This window comes from Oryx dammah, unplaced genomic scaffold (genome assembly GCF_014754425.2).
Source record: "Oryx dammah isolate SB20612 unplaced genomic scaffold, SCBI_Odam_1.1 HiC_scaffold_11077, whole genome shotgun sequence".
Classification (NCBI taxonomy): domain Eukaryota; kingdom Metazoa; phylum Chordata; class Mammalia; order Artiodactyla; family Bovidae; genus Oryx; species Oryx dammah.
This window is the reverse complement of record NW_024080471.1, coordinates 8,245,629-8,268,245: the sequence shown is the minus strand read 5'-3', so window position 1 is coordinate 8,268,245 and position 22,617 is coordinate 8,245,629. Positions and strand designations below refer to the sequence as shown.

At 47.6% G+C, this 22,617-nt stretch overlaps 1 protein-coding gene across 1 annotated transcript; it reads left to right on the top strand.

Annotated features, from left to right (window-relative positions):
* Positions 1-3,332: 3,332 nt before the first annotated feature.
* Positions 3,333-20,337, top strand: LOC120860443 (putative thiamine transporter SLC35F3; the record flags this gene model as incomplete). Its single annotated transcript, XM_040236242.1, has 5 exons — positions 3,333-3,638; positions 10,687-10,812; positions 13,357-13,549; positions 15,078-15,167; positions 20,102-20,337. Coding segments are annotated over 5 exons (951 nt in total), but the record flags the coding sequence as incomplete, so codon positions are not given.
* Between the last annotated feature and the right edge of the window lie 2,280 nt (positions 20,338-22,617).

The window sequence follows — 22,617 nt, the reverse complement described above, 5'->3', positions numbered from 1 at the left end:
TTTTATTTTTCATGAAGAGATGGAACTGGATGCCATGATCTTAGTTTTTTGAATGTTGAGTTTTAAGCCAGCTTTTTAACTCTCCTCTTTCACCCTTATCAAGAGGCTCTTTAGTTCCTGTTCACTTTCTGCCATAAGGGTGGTGTCATCTGCATATCTGAAGTGTTTGATATTTCTCCCAGCAATCTTGATTCCAACTTGTGCTTTATCCAGTCCAGCATTTCGCATAATGTACTCTGCATATAAGTTAAATAAATAGGGTGACAATATGGGAGAAATCTCAATAACCTCAGATATGCAGATGACACCACCCTTATGGCAGAAAATGAAGAGGAACTAAAAAGCCTCTTGATGAAAGTGAAAGGGGAGAGTGAAAAAGTTGGCCTAAAGCTCAACATTCAGAAAACTAAGATCATAGCATCTGGTCCCATCACTTCACGGGAAATAGATGGGGAAACAGTGGAAACAGTGTCAGACTTTATTTTGGGGGGCTCCAAAATCACTGCAGATGGTGACTGCAGCCATGAAATTAAAAGACGCTTACTCCTTGGAAGGAAAGTTATGACCAACCTAGACAGCAAATTAAAAAGCAGAGACATTACTCTGCCAACAAAGGTCCGTCTAGTCAAGGCTATGGTTTTTCCTGTGGTCATGTATGGATGTGAGAGTTGGACTGTGAAGAAAGCTGAGCGCCAAAGAATTGATGCTTTTGAATTGTGGTGTTGGAGAAGACTCTTGAGAGTCCCTTGGACTTCAAGGAGATCCAACCAGTCCATCCTAAAGGAGATCATTCCTGGGTGTTCATTGAAAGGACTGATGCTGAAGCTGAAATTCCAACACTTTGGCCACCTCATGTGAAGAGTTGACTTTGGAAAAGACACTGCTGCTGGGAGGGATTAGGGGCAGGAGGAGAAGGGGACGACAGAGGATGAGATGGCTGGATGGCATCACCGACTCGATGGACATGAGTTTGTGTGAACTCCGGGAGTTGGTGATGGACAGGGAGGCCTGGCGTGCTGTGATTCATGGGGTCACAAAGAGTCGGACACAGCTGAGTGACTGAACTGAACTGATACAGCCTTGACGTACTCCTTTCCCAATTTGGAACCAGTCTGTTGTTCTATGTCTGGTTCTAACTGTTGCCTCTTGACCTGCATACCCGTTTCTCAAGAGACAGGTAAGGTGGTCTGGTATTCCCATCTCTTTAAAAATTTCCCACAGTTTATTATGATCCACACGGTCAAAGGCTTTAGCATAATGAATGAAGCAGATGTTTTCCTGAAATTCCCTTGCTTTCTCCGTAATCCAGTGGATGTTGGCAATTTGATCTCTGGTTTCTCTGCCTTTTCTAAACCCAGCTTGTACATCTGGAAGTTCTCTTTTCATATTCTGCTGAAGGCTAGCTTGAAGGATTTTGAGCATAACCTAACTAGCATGTGAAATGAGCACAATTGTCCAGTAATTTGAACATTCTTTGTCACTGCCTTTCTTTGGAATTGGAATGAAAACTGACTTTTCCAGTCCTGTGGTCTGCTAAGTTTTTCCAAATTTGCTGGCATATTGAGTGCAGCACTTTAATGCATCATCTTTTAGGATTTGAAATAGCTCAGCTGGAATTACCATCACCTCCACTGGCTTTGTCTGTAGTGATGTTTCCTGAGCCCCACTTGACTTTGAACTCCAGAATGTCTGGCTGGCTCTAGATGAGTGACCACACCATCATAGTTCTCTGGGTTAAGATCTTTTTTGTATAGTTCTGTGTATTCCCGCCATCTCTTCTTAACCTCGTCTGCCTCTGTTAGGTCCTTACCATTTCTGCTCTGTATTGTGTCCATTCTTGCATGGAATATTCCCTTGGTATCTCTAATTTTCTTAAAGAGATCTCTAGTCTTTCCCATTCTGTTGTTTTTTCTATTTCTTTGCATTGTTCATTGAAGAAGGCCTTATCTTTCCTTGCTCTTCTCTGGAAAGAAGGGAAGACTCTTTTGCAAATAGGGGCTGGAGAAAAGTGCATGGAAAGTGCAACTGAACTATTGTATGAAAATTAAAGGGCAAACAGAAATATCAAGTCAGTTAGATGAAAGATCCATTCATAGAAAGCCAAAATGGAGTCAATTCAGTTGAATCAGTTTCTTGGTAAATTTAGTGATTTGACTGTTTTGCCTGTTGCTGGTTTAGAAGCAGCATAGAGTTCAGCAAACAGCGATGAGTTTTCCGTTTCTTCTATGGATTTAATGAACAAAGGCAAGTTGCATTTTAGATTGATGGAGAGAACAATCAAATTAAATTTACAATTGCAGCCAATCCCCTTTGACTCCTGTTTTCATTTTTTTCCTTGATTGTGGCATTTTCATGTTATTAATAGGTGGCTTGGGCTGTGGCTGTTCTCCACCTTGGTGTATTTGACTTGTTCTAGTTCCTTCTTTTCTCCCCTGCTCACTTGCTGGTGTCTGGGCCACACTGGGCCCTGCTGTGAGCTTGGGCTGTGACGGCTATGGCGGCATGTCCTCTCACGTCCCTCTCCTTGGCCTGGCTCATCCAGCCCAGCAGAATGATGCTTTCTGCTCCTGGGCAGGGCAGTGGGCAGCTGTCTGCAGAGCCAGCCACTTAGTCCTCTGGTCACACCCTCTGCCCCTCCACCTCCTCCCCTCCATCCTCTTCTGCCTGAGCAAGGTTGGCTTTCTTTTCCTCAAGCAGTTTTTCAAATACCAGTGATCCTTCCCCTAGATTCTGGAAAGGTGATGTTGGAAAACATTTGTCTGCAGGTGTTTCCTCAGCTCCTTCTCTCTTAAGCCGCTGAGCTCTTGGATCTGCTCATCCTTCTTGTGATCACCTCTCAGATGACGTGGGGACAGGACCTTCCACATGTGAAATGACCAGCTAAAAAGGCCCTCATGGAGAAAATGTACAGTTAACACCATTGATAAAATAGTCAAAATGTATTAGATGTGCCCAAGAAATGAATGCCACTGCCTGATCCCAGAGACAACTTCATTTGGAGGCAAATTTTAAAAAAATATGTTTTGGGGGTTCTCTTTGAGTGTCCAGGCCCCTGAGAAGAAAGGCCTAGAGACGTCCTGGTCTAGAGACCTCCTTCTTTTACTAACCAAGTAGCAGAATCCCTTAGGTGATCACCGTGGAACTGGGGCTTCTTCAGATCAAATGGACCCACCATGACCTTCTCCGAAACCAACCATTCCATACCCACCACGGACCAAAGGAATAAACCACAGTGGCCAATCCCGGTGCTGAGAGTCTCATGCAGTGCTTTCTTCAGTGGACTAGATTGAAGGGCTTTGGTAGGAGGACGTTACTGCATCTGCTAAAAACAAACAGAAAAAAACTGGGTAGAGGGGGATAAAAATGATCTGTCTCAAACCAAGAAGATAATAACACTGCCTCTCTTTCCTTGTTTTAGGGAGTGCTGTCGATTTTTTGGAGACAATGGCTTGACTTTGAAGGTGTTTTTTACCAAGGCAGCACCCTTTGGTGTTCTTTGGACTCTCACAAACTACCTGTACTTACATGCAATAAAGAAAATAAACACTACGGATGTCTCCGTATTGTTCTGCTGCAACAAAGCTTTTGTGTTCTTGCTCTCATGGATCGTTCTCAGGGACAGGTTCATGGGAGTGAGGGTAAGTTCCTTATTCTCTGTCTTCCTCCCTCACTCAGTCATGCCAGCCAAAACCTGCCCATCGGCTTGCTTATCTCCATGTGCTGGACCGTTCAGCCTAAGCTGCTAACCACTCTCCTTCTGATTTGCAGCAGAAAAGGAGCCCAGCCAAGGGCCAGGCTCTTGGGGTGCCTTGCAAACCTTCTTGCTTGCGAACCATTCTAGACAAGCATTCATTAAAGCACCTTTCATTTCAAGCATTTCAACAAGCATTCCCTAAAGTGTGTGCCGGTTGGGGTCCCCCCTTAGGGAAGGGGTGGTGTATTCAGCCTGCCTCTCACAGTCCCTGCAGCCCAGAGCCCTCAGCTAACACTGCCATAACACTGATATCTAAAACTCAATGTCCTCATCCACATGGACGTGCCCTCTTGGTGGGCCATTTATCTGGACACTGCATTCAATGCCCAAGTGGGCCAGACACACTTAGAAAGTGAAAGTTGCTTAGTCGTGTCTGACTCTTTGCGACCCCATGGACTGTAGCCTGCCAGGCTCCTCTGTTCATGGGGATTCTCCAGGCAAGGATACTGGAATGGGTTGCCATGCCTTCCTCCAGGGTATCTTCCCCACCCAGGGATCAAACCCAGGTCTCCTGCATTGCAGGTGGGTTCTTTACCAAGTGAGCCACCAGGGAGGCCCAGTTCAAATTCTGAACACGCTTAAGACCCACTAAAGCTCAGTTCAAATTTTGGAGGGACAGTTTCACTTGCTTTAACCCCAGAGGAAGGGAGAATGAAATGATACCCCCTGAATTACCTCTCATTGTCACCTCTGAGACTGAGTAAATTCCCTTAAAATAGAGTCAAACTTAGCTAGTCATATTTTAGAACAATTATGTGAAATATGATAAATCTGGTATGAAACATGAGCCTACAGATAGAGGAGTCCACCCAGGATTGGAATGCATGTACACCCGTGGTGGATTCATGTCAATGTATGGCAAAACCAATACAGAATTGTAAAGTAAAATAAAAAATAAATAAATAAATAAATAAAATTTTAAATAAATAAATAAAAAGAAAGGAATAGGCGACATGTAGCCTTGGAAAATGGCAACCCACTCCAGTATTCTCGTCTGGACAATTTCATGGGTAGAGGAGCCTGGCAGGCTACAGTCCATGGGGTGCAGAGTCAGACAGGACTAAGGAACTGAGCAGGCAGGCCTTGGGACAGAATCCTGTTGCCTTCTGCTTGTCGCCCTCTGGTGGCCAGAAGCTACCACTGCCGCACTATCACTTGGTCACAAACAGGGACAGAAAGGATTTGAGCAGGCTAGATCTCTGGTAGTCAGAAGGCATCACTTACTCCTTCCTGCACCCTCAGAACATATAGGAAAGCCAGGAAGCTGAGTCCTTTTGGACAGCAGTCCCATTAAGGGAACCCCGCTGGCACCTAGCAAAGGGGCAGATTCCAGGCTCTCTGCTTGTGTCCTTGGCTCACTGTCCTGGGAACAATGACATCACCTTCATGGTGGCTTCACGCCCACCTAGTTACTCAAACAGCAGTGGGGACGTGAGTCAACTGCTGAGTTGTATTTTTAGCTTGCAGTAGGGGGAAAATTTGTTTTGAGGCTTCGTGTTAATTTTGGAATAAGAACTCAGCTCACTGTGCTACCACCCAGAAAAGCTTTGAGCAAATAAACTATAGAATACATCTCCACAAGAGGTACAGCCAGCAGCAATCTGTCCAACAGCCTGCCTGACTGGATACTGAAGATTCAGATGTGCTGGGGCCCATGGTGGCTTTCTTTTGAGGCCAAGAGCCAAGAAAATGCATGGTGGAGCACTCTCAGGGCGTGCCTGTAAAAGTCCAAGGCAGATTCTGGATGGGGACATTACTGGGGAAAGAGGCTGCAAGGTTCATTGTGCATCGTGCAGAAGAAAATGTTTTTGAGGTTAAGAGAAGGAGGTGTGAAAATGCTGACTCACAGAGAACAGAGTGACACACCCAGATCTCTATCTCATTGCTATGCAAGATCCCCTCACATCCCTGAGCTGTGATTCGGTCCTGCCATCCTGGCCACTTGCTTGGTCTGCACTGACCACTGCGGACTGAGCAGATTTTCATATCGAGGCCTTCGGCACGAGGCCAGCACTGAAAGAAAGACCCAGGAGCCGGTGTTGGGGATGGAATTTACCAACCTGTAAAGCACCATGCAGTTCTAAGTCTCTCTGATAATCGTCACCCCTCCTAGAAGTGACATGTCCTCTAAGATTGTCCCACTCCAAGCCAAGGTGGGGCACCCTCTTCTTATCGTCAGGAGTTCAGAGAGCTTGAAAACAATATGTAAGGTACCAGCAGCTGGGCAGAGTGACAGGGGTCACCCTGGGGAAACAGATGGAGATTTGAGCCCAGGATGAGGCTTAACACGCACGCTTCTCTGAGACTTCTCTCGGACTGCTAGGTTAGCTGCCCACCACCTGCTGGGTCGTCGCCAGAGACTGAAGGGAACGGACACTCATTTCCATCCGATGGCTGAGCACACTGGGCTGAGAGTCACCCAGACACAGAGAACAGATGTTTGTGGAGCAGGCCACATAGAGGGCCTGCGTTATTAAGGTCGTGACTGAGACCACAGAGTTTGTGGTTCCTGGAAAACAGCAGCAGGTCTGTGTCAGGCGGACAGACCAGGCAGAGCAAATGTTCATCTTCAAATGCTGGGCAGGTTGTGGCCACACATGGCATCAGACGCTAGTGTTTGAGAGGAGCCCAATCTGGCCCCCATGTCACCCCGTGACTCTGCTTTCACATGTGTCCTGGCTCTCCAGGCTCAGGGGTCATAACATAACAAGGAGGTGCTAAATCCTAGAGTTGAGGGACAAGGGTTTGGGTCCACTCTCATAAGCTGTTGAATGTTAAGCTAGTTACTTAACGTCTCTGAGCCATAATGACCTCATTTTAAAGTTGTTGGCAACTTCCTTGGTAGTCTGGTGGTTAAGACTCCACCCTTCCAATGCAGGGGGTACAAGTTCAATCACTGGTCAGGGTACTAGGAACCCACATGCATGGAGGGAGGCCAAAAAATAAAATAGAATGTTAGTACTCATCTTATAGAATAGTTGTAAGAATAAAATAAAGTGATGCATGCCTGACACATGAAACCCCATAAATGTTATCTTCTCTCACTGTTGTTATTCTTCTTATTCCTTCTCAAGTAGAGGGGTTTGATGGACCAGCCCACTTCTTTGGGTGATAGTGTCAGAGGCTGACAGACACTTAGGAAGGCAGTTGGATGCAGCAAAAGCAGCGGGAGAATGAGAGCAAGTAGAATTCTGGAGGTAGGAGAGATGGCCCCTCCTAAGCCAGAGGCCACCCAGCTGTGGTCAGCAGCTGGATAAAGGCCATGCCACCCCCAGTCCGCATCTCAAAGGGGAGGGCAGATGGCATTCTCAGCTATTCAGAACCACCCACTCCAGCTAAAGCGTGCAAACCAGGAGGAGTGGAGATGCAGCAAGGAGGGCAGCCAAGGGGTCATCCGAGTGGACTCAACCCCCAGCAGCATGGTCCTGGGGAGCCTGGACCTTTTCCAAGAGCAAGCCCCACCTCGGTCTGACCCCAGCTGATGTTTTCCATAATTCGCCCCCTTGCAGCCTTTGGTTCAGTGCCAGCCCTGAACGGTAACCCCTAGTGCTGACTTCTACTCCACCTTCTGTTGGGGAGGCTGTCCCCCACCACCCAAGCACAGCTGGGGAAGGGCACAGGGCACACAGAGTGTGGGGGAGTGTGGGGTGGGGGGCTCAGGGCCCAGACGCCTTCCCAGCCTCTGAAACAAGCAGGGTGATCTAGAGGGTCTCCTAATTCCTCCAGACTCTCTTGGCATCGGTGAGGGCAGTGCAGGACTTGGGAGGGAGAGGGCTGAGAGAAATATCCGTAAAAATTAGCCTGTCCTTTCCCTTTTTTAAACTTCTCCAAACTGTACAAATCTAAAACCCACCACAAACGAGGCTCTGCTTGGCAGAGGGCATGCAGCCCATCACATTTCTAGCGGGAGTGGGAAGCAGTGCTGGTCGGAGAGGCATGCAGCCTCCCCCAAGGGCTGCCCCTGCCTCATGCCTTCCGTGGTGCCCCTTTCCTCTCGGCCTGACGTCTGATGGGGAGCAGTGTGCCCGTGAGGGTACGGGTGCATCAGGGAGCTGCTGGGGGTGGGGCAGGCTATAACCACACGGGCAAGACCATCATCCAGAGGCTAAACGGCAACATGCTGGCCTCGGGGTCTCCCACACCCATGCTTCTTCCTCTTCTCCGGCTCATTTTTCCCAGAGTAGAGATGGCCGTTCCCCTCCTCTTGATCTCAAGCCACTGCCAGCCATTTGTCTGGATCCCCAAGAGAAAGCAGGGGTGAGGGGAAGTAGGAATGTCCACTTTATTCCATCCTGAGACTCAGCATTCTCCCCCAGGGAGGCTGGGATCTAGAAGATGACTATGTGAAACCACAGAACACGCAGGACCAGCCTTACTGGAGAGTTCCTCTTACAACAGGAAATAGGCTGGGAAACATTTCCACATGTAAACCAAAAGCCAGATATTTTAGAGTACAAAGTGTGAACTCCACGCTTATTTTTTTAAAGAGATCTGGCATCGTCAAAGGAATTTCAGGCTTGGGAAAGGATGCTCAGGTCTTCCTCTGAGATGGTAGTGTACGTTTCAACTCTGCTCTGCTTTCAGGGATATCAGACGCAAGGAAAACCACCAGCTTCCCCTCTGGCATGGAGGTCAGAGCCCAAGTTCAGGGTCGGGAGTCCCAGGGAGCTGCCGATGCCCAGACAGTATGCCCTGGAATCAAGTTGCTTAAACCTGTGACTCATGGAGAGGACCTCCAAGAGGAGAGGCTCTGGATGTGAGCAGCTGGGGCGTGAGCACTGTCCGCAGTGCCATCTGCCAGAATGAGCTCGCTGGTCTGGACTTGGCAAATGTTGACCGGGAAGCCAGCGGCCACCCACACTCTCTATTTCTTGCCCCTCCCCTCAGCTCTTCTGCACAGCACAGCTCAGATGGAAGCGTTTAGCTATTTAGGATTTGATCAATAGAGAAAGGAGAATGAGGAGGTCCGAAATCTGCCCTCTAAATCTTCAGGGAAGAATAACCCTGGCTCCCCTTCACTTCCTTGAATTTCACCTTTATGTTTGGAAAGACTCAGGGGCCTTTGGAGACGTGCCACGGCGCCCGGAGTGGAGCTGTGTTCTTCCCCGCCCACTCCATTTCCTTCGTTTTCCAGTTGGTTCTCTGCTTACCCAGCTGCCTAGCCAGGTCCAGCTGCCCCGTGCTGCATTTTTGTACTGTGCAGGCCCTCTGGAGCAAAGCCCGCCCTGCCTGCTTTTCACTTATCCCTGTTCTCCTGGTGGGGAAGGTCCCTTACTCCTCTTGTACCTCTTCTTCTTTCTCAATGAAGAGCCGTACACAGTACATGTAGCATTTGAACATAAAACATACGCATTACGTGATGATGAGTGATAAAAAGTGAAGCAGGAAACCAGAAAGAGCTGGTAGACAGAGCAGGGCTGGCACTTCTCCAAGAAAGGATGACCACCTGCCCTCTCAGGGGCCCCTGTGTGAGGGCGCGTGTGTCTTTACACTGCCTGGGGAATGCACTGCAGCTCAAACTGCTGAGCCCTGACACAGTGCCTTTCACCAACCTAAACACAACATGGTTCAACCCTGCACGAAACCTCAGTTCAGATATCAGAGTAGAAATGGCAATGGCTTCAGAGGTGAATCCTACTTTCTATTTATATATAGAAACACTGACTTTGCACTTAAACCTGAAATGTGTATCCCAGCTCTATGACTTTCAGCAAGTTACTGAGATTAAGTGCCCATGTCTATAAAATGAAATAAATTGAAATATCTACCTAGTCTGAGGATTAAATGAGAAAGTACACAGAAAACACTTATCCCTGATCACTCAGTAAATGTTAGCCACCCGATATTTTTGCAGAGAGCAGAGGTCATTTGAACAGTCTGTAAGAGGGAGAACTCCAGTAAATCCAGTTGTCAGAACTTGCTCCGCCCACGTTTGTTCTGCCTCCAGCAGCTCCTCCCACTTGCCTCCCAGCGACCTTTATGTAGTTCCAGGACCACCTCTGGTTAGAACGGGTACTTACCCAGTGCTATATCATTTCTCCTTTAGGAAATGTTATCCCAAGTTTCTCTCCTGTGCAGTCTGACGATTTGATTTTGCACAACAGGAATGTGTAAAGATCCCTGGAGCCCTTATTCCACCTGAGGAATTTGGAGAACAGGGCTGGGAGCCGGGGCAGGAGTGGGAGCGGGAGGGTGAGGGGGGCTCGCTGGAGCGGTGGGCCCTCCAGTAGCTGAGGAAAGGAACTGCAGGGCCAGGGTTAAGACACTGTATGTAGCCCTGATGGGCCAGGGACACATGCCTTTCCAGAAGGTTCTACTGCTGGTGTGTAAAAGAGGGCCACGATCCGTGGTCGTGGTCACTGTTGAGATGTGTAATATATAAAAGCAGGACCCTGAGAGGCACTGGAGAAGGAAATGGCAACCCACTCCAGTATTCTTGCCTGGAGAATCCCAGGGATGGGGGAGCCCGGGTGGGCTGCCGTCTATGGGGTCGCACAGAGTTGGACATGACTGAAGCGACTTAGCAGCAGCAGCAGCAGCAGACAGGCACCTCCGGAAAGTTGGGAAGGAACTGAGAGGGGGTGGTGAACAGGCCATAGTCAGGACCGAAGAACCTGTCGTTGCGCCTGTGACCACCCTCTCCGGCGGCCCCAGGAGTCACATGGCCGGCCCTCCCCAGACATGACGCGGCTCTGCTCCTTGCCGTCGACCACTTCCAGTCCTTGGGTCACGCCAGGCTTTGCCGAGTGCCCCCTTCCAAGCAGGGACAAACATTCAGACAGGAGAGCAGCCTTTGCGTGGTCTCCGAAGGACTGAAAGGGGGCCCTGCCTCCCTCCACAGCACCGTCGCAGACATTCCTACCCCTGTGGCACGTAGGGGCCGCTCCGATTCCCCGCCGCTGCTCTGACCGCCGTGTCTTCCTTCCGCCCAGATCGTGGCCGCCATCCTCGCCATCGCTGGGATCGTGATGATGACCTACGCGGATGGCTTCCACAGCCACTCCGTCATCGGCATAGCCCTGGTGGTGGGCTCGGCATCCATGTCCGCCCTCTACAAGGTAGGCGCGGGGAGCGGGCCCTCTGGGCTCTCCTGGACTGGCTGGCTCGGTGCTTTGAGGGAACCTTGGATGGAGCTGGTGCTTGAAGACGAGCACCGGGCACAGCGAGCCTGACGGTGCCGGAGACGTGCAGCAGCTCTTGGCTCTGGCTTTCCAGACCTTTCCATCGATGGCCATACATTTGCAGCATTTGGGATAAAAGGGGTGGAAGGATAGGTGGATCAACTGAATTCAATGAGTGACTTCCTTGTTTGGTCCGACAAGGGAGAACTGGGCTTCCCGGGTGATGGTAGTAATAAAGAACCAGCCTGCCAGTGCAGGAGATATGAAAGACGTGGGTTCGATCCCTGGGTGGGGAAGATCCCCTGGAGGAGGGTGTAGCAACCCACTCCAGTATTCTTGCCTTATCCCATGGACAGAGGAGCTTGGCAGGCTACATTTCATGGGGTCACAAAAAGTCTGACAGGTCTGAGGAGACTTAGCACCCCTGCACAGAGAAGGATCAGGGGCCCTAACTGCCTGCTTCTGTGTTTGGTCAGATAATTTCCCGTCAGATTGGAAATGAAAATTGGAATATCTCCTGCAGCTTTGAAATCTTTTATCACATGGTTTTTGAGGCCACCAGGACTCAACATGAATCCATGTGCGTTTCAAGTATTGCTTTAGACTGAATAAATACAAGCACAATTACTATCATATGGAATTATAAAATATTTTTGACAAAATGCTGGGAACCACTGGAGGTGTGTGTGTGCCAACTGCATGTCTCGAGAAGACAGTTATTTCCCCCACACTTATCTCTCACCCTCTCTGCTCCATCACACTTCTCAGCTGCTCTCCCGCTTTGCCTCCCCTTCTCTTCGGATCCTTAGTCAAGAATGCAAATATTTTCTGGTCTCCATGTTGGGAAACTGACCTGGAAGATTCAATGAAAAATTACATTTTAGCTTTGAGTTTTAATGGCCCTTTATGGATCCAGATAGTCAGACAGAGAAAATAAACGACTGTAGAAAGTTCTAAGAAAAGGAACTTTTCCAGCATGGGGAGGAACACATTTATGCGTTTGTAAAATGAAATGACTATACCTTTTTTTTTTTTTTTTGGCCTTGGCCTGAGGCTTGTGATATCTTAGTTCCCTGACCAGGGATCGAACTTGTAACCCGCCCTGCATTGGAAGCTCGGAGTCTTAACCACTGGACCACCAGGGAAATCCCAACTGTACCTTCTTATCCTTCATCAGCTCCCTGCCCTTTGCCCTCAGAGAAACACAGCCCATGAGGAATACATCTCACCCAGAGGATGTGATAGTCTAGCCCCATTCGTGACTCCAGAGCCACTGTCCAAATACAGAAAATACTTAAATACTCTGCTCTCTTCAATGAGCTGCATGCTAATGGAAAGCAGAATGGATAGATACTCCATCCACCACGAATTTAGACTTACATTTCCAACTCCTCCACTGGCTGATCTTTATCCAGACAGGCTGGTGGGCAGAAGGGTAAAAGGACTTGACTTCATTTCCCTTTGCATGCTTCCTGCCCAGAAATGTCCAGAGATACCCCAAAGAGATGTGAAATGACTGCAAGAGGAAGAAGGAGGAGCAGAGAGCAGAGGCTGAAACTGGACCATCAGTTCTGTAACTGTGAACAATGTAGTAAACTCGGAGGCTGGACGGGGCCTGCTTCCCCTGGGAGCTCAGCTTCCCGCCTTCTCCAGCCACCTTTGTCCCTTTCCTGGCTTTTCATGCATCTGAGATGTGTACACACAGGGGCAAGAAATCCATCGGGAGTGTTCCACTGAAACCCCATGCCATGTCTGGAATGTGGGTGGTGGACTGGAGCAGAGGTAAGCTGTGAGTGTTGTAAAACCTCTCCATTTGGTTTATAGGAAATGTCTTTGTAGCCAGATCCCTTTTTGCGGGGTGGGGCAGTGGTTTTCAAACTGTTCAGGGATGAATGTTAGAGGTTCCTGAAAGGAAAGTGTAATTGTGGCTTGCGTCAATCAAGTCTGACTCTTTGCAACCCTATGGACCACAGCCCTCCAGGCTCCTCTGTCCATGGGATTCTCCAGGCATGAATACTGGAGTGGGTTGCCATGCCCTCCTCCTGGGGGATCTTCCCAGCCTGGGGATCAAACCCGGGTCTCTTAGGTCTCCTGCATGGCAGGCGGGTTCTTTACCACTAGCACCACTTGGAAGCCCATTCAATCATGGCAGATACTTCTAATTTAAGTGCCTTTCTCATCTTCAATGCCATGAGTCTGCGATGTGGTGTCGTGGATACAGCACAGAGGATTCAAGCGCGGTGTGAAAACCCATGATTCCTGAAAATGCTCTCTGTGTACCTGAGGAGTAACTCTCCATCGCCACACTACTGAGCATGGAGGAATCCTACTGCCCTTCACTGAAGGCCACGTGAGGTGGAATTTACCATCACATGGCCGTGGGCCCCGGGGTCCAGCCCCAGCTTACCAAGTGCACTCGCTTCTCCGTGGCAAGTTGGAGTCCGAGGCGAACTGTCACCCCTCCTCTGCTCTCTCCGGCAGGTCCTGTTCAAACTCCTCCTGGGCAGTGCTAAGTTTGGAGAAGCCGCCTTATTTCTTTCCATTCTGGGTGTGTTTAACATCCTCTTCATCACCTGTATTCCTGTCATCCTCTACTTTACCAAAGTGGAATACTGGAGCTCTTTTGATGACATTCCATGGGGAAACCTTTGTGGATTTTCAGTCCTCTTATTGAGTAAGTGGTGACTACCCTGCCAGAATCCCCAGAAAACAGGGACTGACAGTGGGATCCGGAAACCCATGCCCTGAAGGAGAAAACCAAGCCTATTATTAGCCTTAAGTTCTCCATGGTTTTCTGGGTCATTGTGTCACACAAAGGAAGCCTGTGTAATGATGACACTAATTCTAATTCCAGGACTTCGGTCGCTGGGGTGGTGAATTGTCACGGCTGCTCTGAACAGTGCAGCCAAGGGTAATAATCTGGTGGCCAAGGGTAATAATAGTACATTACTTATAGGACTGACAGTCCAACTCTTTGTGACCCCATGGACTGCAGCACACCAGGCTTCCCTGTCCTTCACTATCTCCCCGAGTTTGTGCAAACTCATGTCCATTGAGCCAGTGATGCCATCCAACCATCTCATCCTCTGTCACCCCCATCTTCTCCTGCCCTCCATCCTTCCCAGAATCAGGGTCTTTTCCAGTGAGCTGGTTCTCCACATCTGGTGGCCAAAGTATTGACTTCAGCTTCAGTATCAGTCCTTCCATTGAATATAGGGCTGGTTAGAAATTGGTAGATTAATACTATAATAGGGAAGAAACTTTTGTATTCTAATATCACTAAAAGGATGATACCTACAAGCTTAAATTATACATAATACTCCCCAAGTAATGTGCATTAAGCTAAAATACCTTTGCTTAGCTCACAGGAAATAACCTGACTAGACCTGCTTGTGAATGACTGTAGAGAGGAAGAAATTAACACATCCTCTCTGGAGACTGATGGGAACCAGGAAGTGTTTGACTCTACTCTCTCCCCTTTTAGTATAAAAGGAGCCTGAATTCTAACCCAGATTGGATGGTTCTTTGGGACGTGAACTCACAATCTTCTCAGTTTGCCAGCTTTATGAATAAAGTTATTATTCCTTGCTCCAGAAACTGACCTTTCAATTATTGGCCTGTCGTGCAGCAAGCAGTACAAGCTTCGAGTTGGTTAACAATCCACACAGAGCTCTTAGAACACTGCCTGATGATGTTCAGTAAATATTATCACTAGTAGTGTCATCATCACCATTGCTTCATTATCATCACCATCCTCATCACCAGTAATTGCTGTAAGGCTGGTCCTCTGCAGGGAAGCACCCAAGGAGGAGCCTCACCCATTTCTATCTAAAATGTGCATCCCAAAGCTCCTAATCATAGTCATCCCAGAATCACTGCCAGCAGCAGAAAAAAGCAAAGTTAGTCAGATAAATAGGATAGTTCCATCCTCTTTTCTAGTGCCTTCTTCACTGGTTAGTTTTTTAAAATTTCTTTCTTCTTCTTCAGAGCTCAGGGAAGAGAAGAGACCTAAGTAATCAGGATGTTTGGCCTTAATCCCCAGTCCTGGAGCCCTTGCAGGAACCCAGGTCCCCTGAGTCAGAATAAAGAGCAAAACCCCCAGACTCCAGCCTCCTCAGAGAAGCTGGGGTTGGATAGGCCAGAAAGGATGGAAAGTCAGGGCTGGTCATGCATAACACCTATCTTTTTATTCTTTATTTCAGCATTCAATATTGTATTAAATTTTGGAATTGCTGTTACATATCCTACTCTGATGTCTCTTGGAATCGTCCTCAGCGTACCTGTGAATGCAGGTAAACTTCTGTGGCTCTCTGTATCTGCTTGTAAACACACACACACAGGCACACACGTGCACACACATACTCACATATGCTTGCCTGGTACAGTGTACAGGTTTAACCTCCTGCATAGAAAGAAACCACTTGGGTAAAAATGTTGACGTTTGCGACACATGAGTATTTTCTTCAGAGGGGGTTGGTTTTCACCTATAACACCAAGGTACAGAAGGTCTAAAATCACCTTTATTTGAGCCAGTGTGGAGATCAGAGATGAACACCATTAATATTATTAATAAGTAGAGATGAATAGGTAGCAGAAAAAAGCTTTTTAGTTTTCATAAGGAGCTTTCTAGAAGAGAAAGTTAGCTCAGGGTATGGCAGGCATGAGATAGAGACACATCCACAGCTATAGGAGTGTAGACATTGCTCCCGGAGTCCCAGAAGAGAGCCCTTCATCCAGCCGCTCAGGACCCCGCTCTGTTTTTCACTGGGGACTCACCAGCACACTCAGTCGATTCTTCTAAAGCACACCACCACCTGCCCCTCACCTCCTTCCCTTTCCTGGCTCATGCTGCTATGAACTTTGGGTTTTCCTCCCAGAATCTCCCTGAGTTATACCCAACCTCCCTGTAGAATCTGTTTGTGAATCACTTCCCAAAGCACTCACCCCCTTGATCTTGGCACAGCTCCTGCCAAAGCCATCTCCTGACCTGCCCACTTCTAGGCGTTTAGAGGATTAGGCTCCCAAGGAATGGCAACCCCATATCCTGTTCAGTCTGGTGATAATAAGCCTGGAAGCATAAGTAAAACCACAGTCAACTTCCAGAGGTCTTCCTTGCGTTGCATTCCACACGGTCTATATATGTCTTACCCTGGTCCCAGACTCCTTGGGCCCGGCACCTGCCCAGAGGGAGGGTGACCAGTCCCCTCTCATAACCTCTCTGGGCCCTTACTTATCCCCTAAAAATGAAGGTTGTCCCTGAGTCATCACCTTGGTTCATAGGAGGACCACATGAAATGATTTATGAGGCAGAACTTCCAAAGGCAGGAAGCCCCTAAACACCTGGAGAGCTGGTAGAAAAGTGGTCCAGCTTGTCTGTGTCCACACACCACAGGCTTCAGAAAAATAACTCATCAGCATACCCCCACTGCATCTTAGGGTTGTCTTTATAGTCACAGAGCATTCTTATTTCAAGGAGGCATATTCCAGGTGACTCTCGTATAGAAGCTACTTGAACTGTATCATACAGCCAGTATGAGAGAGGTTAATCAGAATCCTCTGCAACGTAAGAAGGTCAGCAGTGTATCAGAGGAAGCAATGACAGTCAGTTCTCCAGGGTATGAGGAGCAGAGGAGTCGGTGGTTCTCTGACCTGTCAGAGCAGAGCCCTTGCTGGGCTTTCTGACACTCTCTCTAGCATAGCTCGTGGGACTGGCTGACTGGCTCTGATGGCTCACTGTAAAGAATCCGCCTGCCATGTAGGAGACCTGGGTTTGGAAGATCCTCTGGAGGAGGAAATGGCAACTCACTCCAGTATTCTTGCCTGGAGAATTCTATAGACAGAGGAACCTAGTGGGCTACAGTCCATGGGGTCGCAAGGAGTCGGACATGACTGAGCAACTAACACTTTCACTTTCTTTCATTTGTAAATTAACAGGCTGTTCTGCCGGATCTGCCGGTATTAAAAATTAAAGTGTTTCTGAATTTGAGGAAGATAAAAGAGGTGCTGTAATTCTACAAAAGAACTGCTAACAAAATGTTTTTCTCAGCTTTGTCTTTTACCTCTCTGCCCAGCCTCTGGATGGAGGCGAGAAGTGCAGGAAGAAGGGGATGGGGCAGGAGGACTGAAGGAACAGGAAGGGGATGACAGAGCAGCCCCCTCGTGGGGCAGACGAGGCGGGGGAGGGGGCGCAGAGGGAGGGACAGCACGCAGGCTTCCAAAAGGGCACATGCAAGTCAGAAGAAACTCTTTCACAAACTGAGGTGTTCAAAAAAGCAACCTGATTCTCCCTTGTGTGGAGTTCAGTTCAGTTCAGTTCAGTTGCTCAGTCGTGTCCGACTCTTTGTGACCCCATGAACTGCAGCACACCAGGCCTCCCTGTCCATCACCAACCCCCAGAGCTTACTCAAACTCATGTCCATTGAGTCGGTGATGCCATCCAACCATCTCATCCTCTGTCGTCTCCTTCTCCTCCTGCCTTCAATCTTTCCCAGCATCAGGCTCTTTTCTAAGGAGTCAATTCTTTGCATCAGGTGGCCAAAGTATTGGAGTTTCAGCTTCAGCATCAGTCCTTCCAATGAATATTCAGGACTGATTTCCTTTAGGATGGACTGGTTGGATCTCCTTGCAGTCCAAGGGACTCTTAAGAGCCTTCTCCAACACAACAGTTCAAAAAGCGTCAATTCTTCTTTATGCTCAGCTTTCTTTATGGTCTCACATCCATTCATGACTACTGGAAAAATGATAGCTTTGACTAGATGGACCTTTGTCAGCAAAGTAATGTCTCTGGTTTTTAATATGCTGTCTAGGTTGGTCAGAGCTCCTAGGTTGTCATGGAGCAAGTGTCTTTTAATTTCATGGCTGCAATCACCATCTGCAGTGATTTCGGAGCCCAAGAAAATAAACGGTCTGTTTCCATTTTTTCCCCACCTATTTGCCATGAAGTGATGGGACCAGATGCCATGATCTTAGTTTTTTGAATGCTGACTTTTAAGCCAGCTTTTTTCACTCTCCTCTTTCACTTTCATCAAGAGGCTCTTTGCTTTCTGCCATAAGGGTGGTATCACCTGCATGTCTGAGATTATTGATATTTCTCCCAGCAATATTGATTAAAGCTTGTACTTCATCCAGCCCAGCATTTTGCATGATGTACTCAGCATATAAGTTAAATAAGCAGGGTGACAGTATACAGCCTTGACATAGTCCTCTCCAAATTTGCAACCAGTCTGTTCTTCCATGTCTGGTTCTAACTGTTGCTTCTTGACCTGCATATAGGTTTCTCAGGAGGCAGGTAAGCTAGTCTGGTATTCCCTTCTCTTTAAGAATTTTCCACAACAGTGAGCCACATAGTCAAAGGCTTCAGCGTAATCAATAAAGCAAGTGAGATGAGTGCAATTGTGCAGTAGTTTGAGCATTCTTTGGCATTGCCTTTCTTCGGGATTGAAATGAAAACTGACTTTTTCCAGTCCTGTGGCCACTGCTGAGTTTTCCAAATTTGCTGGCATATTGAGTGCAGCATTTTCACAGCATCATCTTTCAGGATTTGAAATGGTTCAGCTGGAATTCCATCACCACTAGTTTTGTTCATAGTGATGCTTCCTAAGGCCCACTTGATTTTGCATTCCAGGATATCTGGCTCTAGGTGAATGATCACACCATCATGGTTATCTGGTCATTAAAATCTTTTTTGTACAGTTCTTCTATGTATTCTTGCCACCTCTTTGTAATATCTTCTGCTTCTGTTAGGTCCATACCATTTCTGTCCTTTATTGTGCCCATCTTTGCATGAAATATTCCCTTGGTATCTCTAATTTTCTTGATGAGATCTCTAGTGTTTCCCATTCTATTGTTTTCATCGATTTCTTTGCATTGGAAAATATGCAAAAATTGCATTGGAAATATGCTAAGGAAGGCTTTCTTATCTCTCCTTGCTATTCTTTGGAACTCTACATTCAGGTGGGTATATCTTTCCTTTCCTCCTTTGCCTTTCACTTCTCTTTGTTTTCTCAGCTATTTGTAAGGCCTCCTCAGACAACTATTTGATGTGAAGGCCTGCCTCCAAATTTGCTTTGTTTGATTTAGTTAAGAAAAGAGAAAAATAAAGCAGAAAAAGGAAAAGAAAACCAACTTTGGAACACTTTTGATCTTTAGTTATGAAGAGAATGATGATCCAGATTTGTATGAACTGATATGAATCCTGTTCTCATTTTGTTCCCTCACCTCATCTGTCAGAAATGAGCTTCTGGCCTTTAATAAATGTTCATAATCAGCGATGACATAGGTGGCATTAGAGCCTCATGCTAATAATACCCTGGAGTGGAGTAAAAGTTTGTATCTATTACTTTCAAAGAACCAGGTTGAGTTTGGTCTTTAGAACATAAAACTATGGGACCTCCCTGGCCGTCCAGTGGTTAAGACTCTGCACTCCCAGTGCAGGGGCCACGGGTTTGATGCCTGGTTGGGGAGCTGGGACCCCACATGCCGTGGGGTGCAGCCAGAAACGTAAAAATGAATAAAATCTTTTTAAAATGTGAAAAGCACCAAGAGTAGAAAGAAGGCAATAACATTTTAATTGGCCTGGCACCCCAGAGGTGGCCACAATCAATTTTGGTCTATACTGGATTGGCTGAAAGTTCACTGGGGTTTTTCCAGGAGAGCGTGTGAGAAACCCGAATGGATTTTTTGGCCAACCAGTATATATACAGGGCTTCCCAGGTGGCATGCGTGGTTAAAAAAAAAAAAAAAAAAACCCGCCTGCCAATGCAGGGGATGCAAGATCCCTGGGTCAGGAAGATCCCCTGGAGTAGGAAGTGGCAATCCACTCCAGCATTCTTGCATGGAGGATTCCATGGATAGAGGAGCTTGGACAGTTACAGTCCAGCGAGTGGCAAAGAGTCAGACATGCTGAGCAACTGAGCAACTGAGCACACACACATGTCTCTAAGTGCCCCTTGGGTTTTGTTTTGTCTCTCAGCCAAATCGATGTCCAAACTAAGGTACCAGGTCAAGTCAGTTTGGGAAAGTGAGACACGGTGCAAGGCCTCCCGCCAGCCAGCATTTCTAAAGCTAAGGGGGATTTGCTGGAGGCAGCTCTGCCTGCCTGGTCAAGGGAGCACCGTGTCCACCCCGCAGAAAGGGCTGCCCCAGGCCCTGGCCTGGCAGGAACCCCACCTCCTGATTGCCCAGGCCTGTCGGCCCCTGGGTAACCTCCGCTCTCTGTCTCCTGCAGTGGTTGATCACTACACCAGTAAGATCGTTTTCAACAGCGTCCGGGTAATTGCCATCATCATCATCGGCCTGGGCTTCCTCCTCCTCCTCCTGCCTGAGGAGTGGGACATCTGGTTGATTAAGCTGCTCACTCGCCTCAAAGTGAGGAAGAAGGAGGAGGCGGCTGAGGGTGGAGCGGACCTGGGCTTGGGGCTTCAGAGCAAGAGCAGAAGGGCCCGGCCCTCCTTCGCCCGCTGACCATCTGCTCTAGGACTCTGCAGCAACCGCTCACAAGGGGGGTTCGGAATCTCTTCCTGGCAGGGGGAACCTCAGTGAGGTGTACATACCTGTACAGTTTTGGTAATCTGCGGTAAGTTATATGGTATTTATTGGCATGTCCAACTTGCTTGCACTTTTTTCACATCAGATCTTTCACTTAAGGGTACTGATTCAATACGGGAGAGAAAAGAAGAACCTCTCCGCTCTTTTTACATGAATGTAAAGCAGCTTAAAATGATTGCCTAGATTGCTTGAGATGACAGGTGTTCTCGACATGGCAGGGCAGATGTTTCAAATCTTTGCAACTAAAAATTACATTGCACACTGTGATTATTTCTCAGCGATGGTAGGTCATATTTTGTTTTATACCAGAGCTGCACTCTTAATTTTAAGGGATTTCAATGAACCAAAAGATCACTCTGAGTTAACTGGGATAAATGGATTTCTGGATGGGTGGGTAGATGGGATGTGAAGAGCTGGAGCAGAAAAGGAAAATGGACTTGGAAAACCATCGACTGTGGCTGACCTGGGGGTGATGATTAGAGGAGGACAGGCCAAGCTGGGTAACAGAAAGGGGAAGTTAAGTCTTAGCCCCAGCTGGCTTGCCCTCACATGTCTGTGTAAGATCGTGCAAGAGAAATTACAGTGCCTTCTACAGAATTTTTGTCTTTACCTATGTGAAGCGAGGTGACATTATAAGTCACCGGCGCCGTCTTATTATTTAGATGTAGAAATCTTTAGAAACAAACAAAATACTATATATATGTCTGTATGTACAAAAACGGCAAAGCTGATGACCAGTGTCACAGACCGCAGGTCACGGTGTGTATATGAGGCAGAGTCCGCAGAAGATGAATCACTGGTTGCTTTTACTTCCTAAGACCGAAAAACTATTTACTGAATCTGCAAACCTTTTTATGAAACTTTTAAGCACCAGGCTGTTTACTTCCACATTATAGGTCTGCCAGAAAATTCTATCTGTGATAGATCTGTAAAGAGGGATGAGGGGGTTAGAGTTTACTATTTTTGAAGTTTACATTGTTACATATCGAAATGGAAACCTTATTTTGAAATGTTGTCATAACCCAATGGTGCACTCTGTAACCATGGAGTCTTTTGTTTCCTAGGGGAAAGGAGTACTCATGACTTAAACTTTTTAGCAAATTATTATTCTCAGTTTCCATTACCTGTTTGGCCAAACAGATGAATAAACTATTTAAAAAAAGAAGCATTTTGTGCTGTCTTGGCGGCAACTTTGTTCCTTTCCCACTAGGTAGGTCTGACTTTCTGGCTTCCTCACCTGATATTCTTCTCCCAGCAAGTCCCATCCTCCTGCACCCTCAAGGCACAGAAAGCCATCCTGCCACTTCAAGGAAAGAAAGTTCTTAATGCAGACAGAGTTGCTTTCACAACTTGCCTGGTGGCTCAGACCGTTAAAAAAAAAAAAAAAAAATCTGCCTGCAATGCAGAAGACCTGGGTCCCAACCCTGGGTTGGGAAGATCCCCTGGGGAAGGGCATGGCAGCCCACCCCATTATTCTTGCCTGGAGAATTCCGTGAACAGAGGAGCCTGATGGGCTGGAGTCCATGGGATCACAAAGAGTCAGACACAACTGAATGACTAACACACTTTGCTTTCACAAAAGTGAAATGCAGGGCAAAGGTCCAGCCCTGGAAGGAAATGTCTCGAGGCAGGGTTTCCTCCTATCCTCCTCCCCCACCCGCCCCTCTCCGGGGGCACCTGCCTCCCCCCTTGTGCATCTCTGGTATGGCTTCTGCCTCCGTGTCCTGTGCAACCCAGTCCCTCGGCTTCCTTGCACTTGAGCCTCAGAGCGGCAGCCTCAGTCCCTAAATTGACCTGGTCGTTTCAGCTTTGCTCCCACACCTGACTTCTGCCTGGCTCTAGAAGGAATTTAAAGTAACGTGTGTATCACTGTTCCAGGCCGCTGCAGCCAGGGGCTCTGAGGTCTTACATCTCTCATCCTCTGGCCACAGAAGGCCATGTTCTCTAAGAGGGTATGTGAACTGTGAGGCAGGCTTGGACTTGAGACCTTTTGCTGAAGTGCCTGCACCTGGACAAACCTCTCCTCCAGCAAAAAAAAAAAAAAAAAAAAAACACCTGTATGGGACTAAAAATAACTGTGCACATGCACAGTTAGGGCAAAATTATGGACAGAAGATACAAAATAAACCAAAAAAACCCAATTGCCATTTTTGAAGCGCCTGAAGCAAAAGTATCATGTCAGGAGGAAAAGCAGGG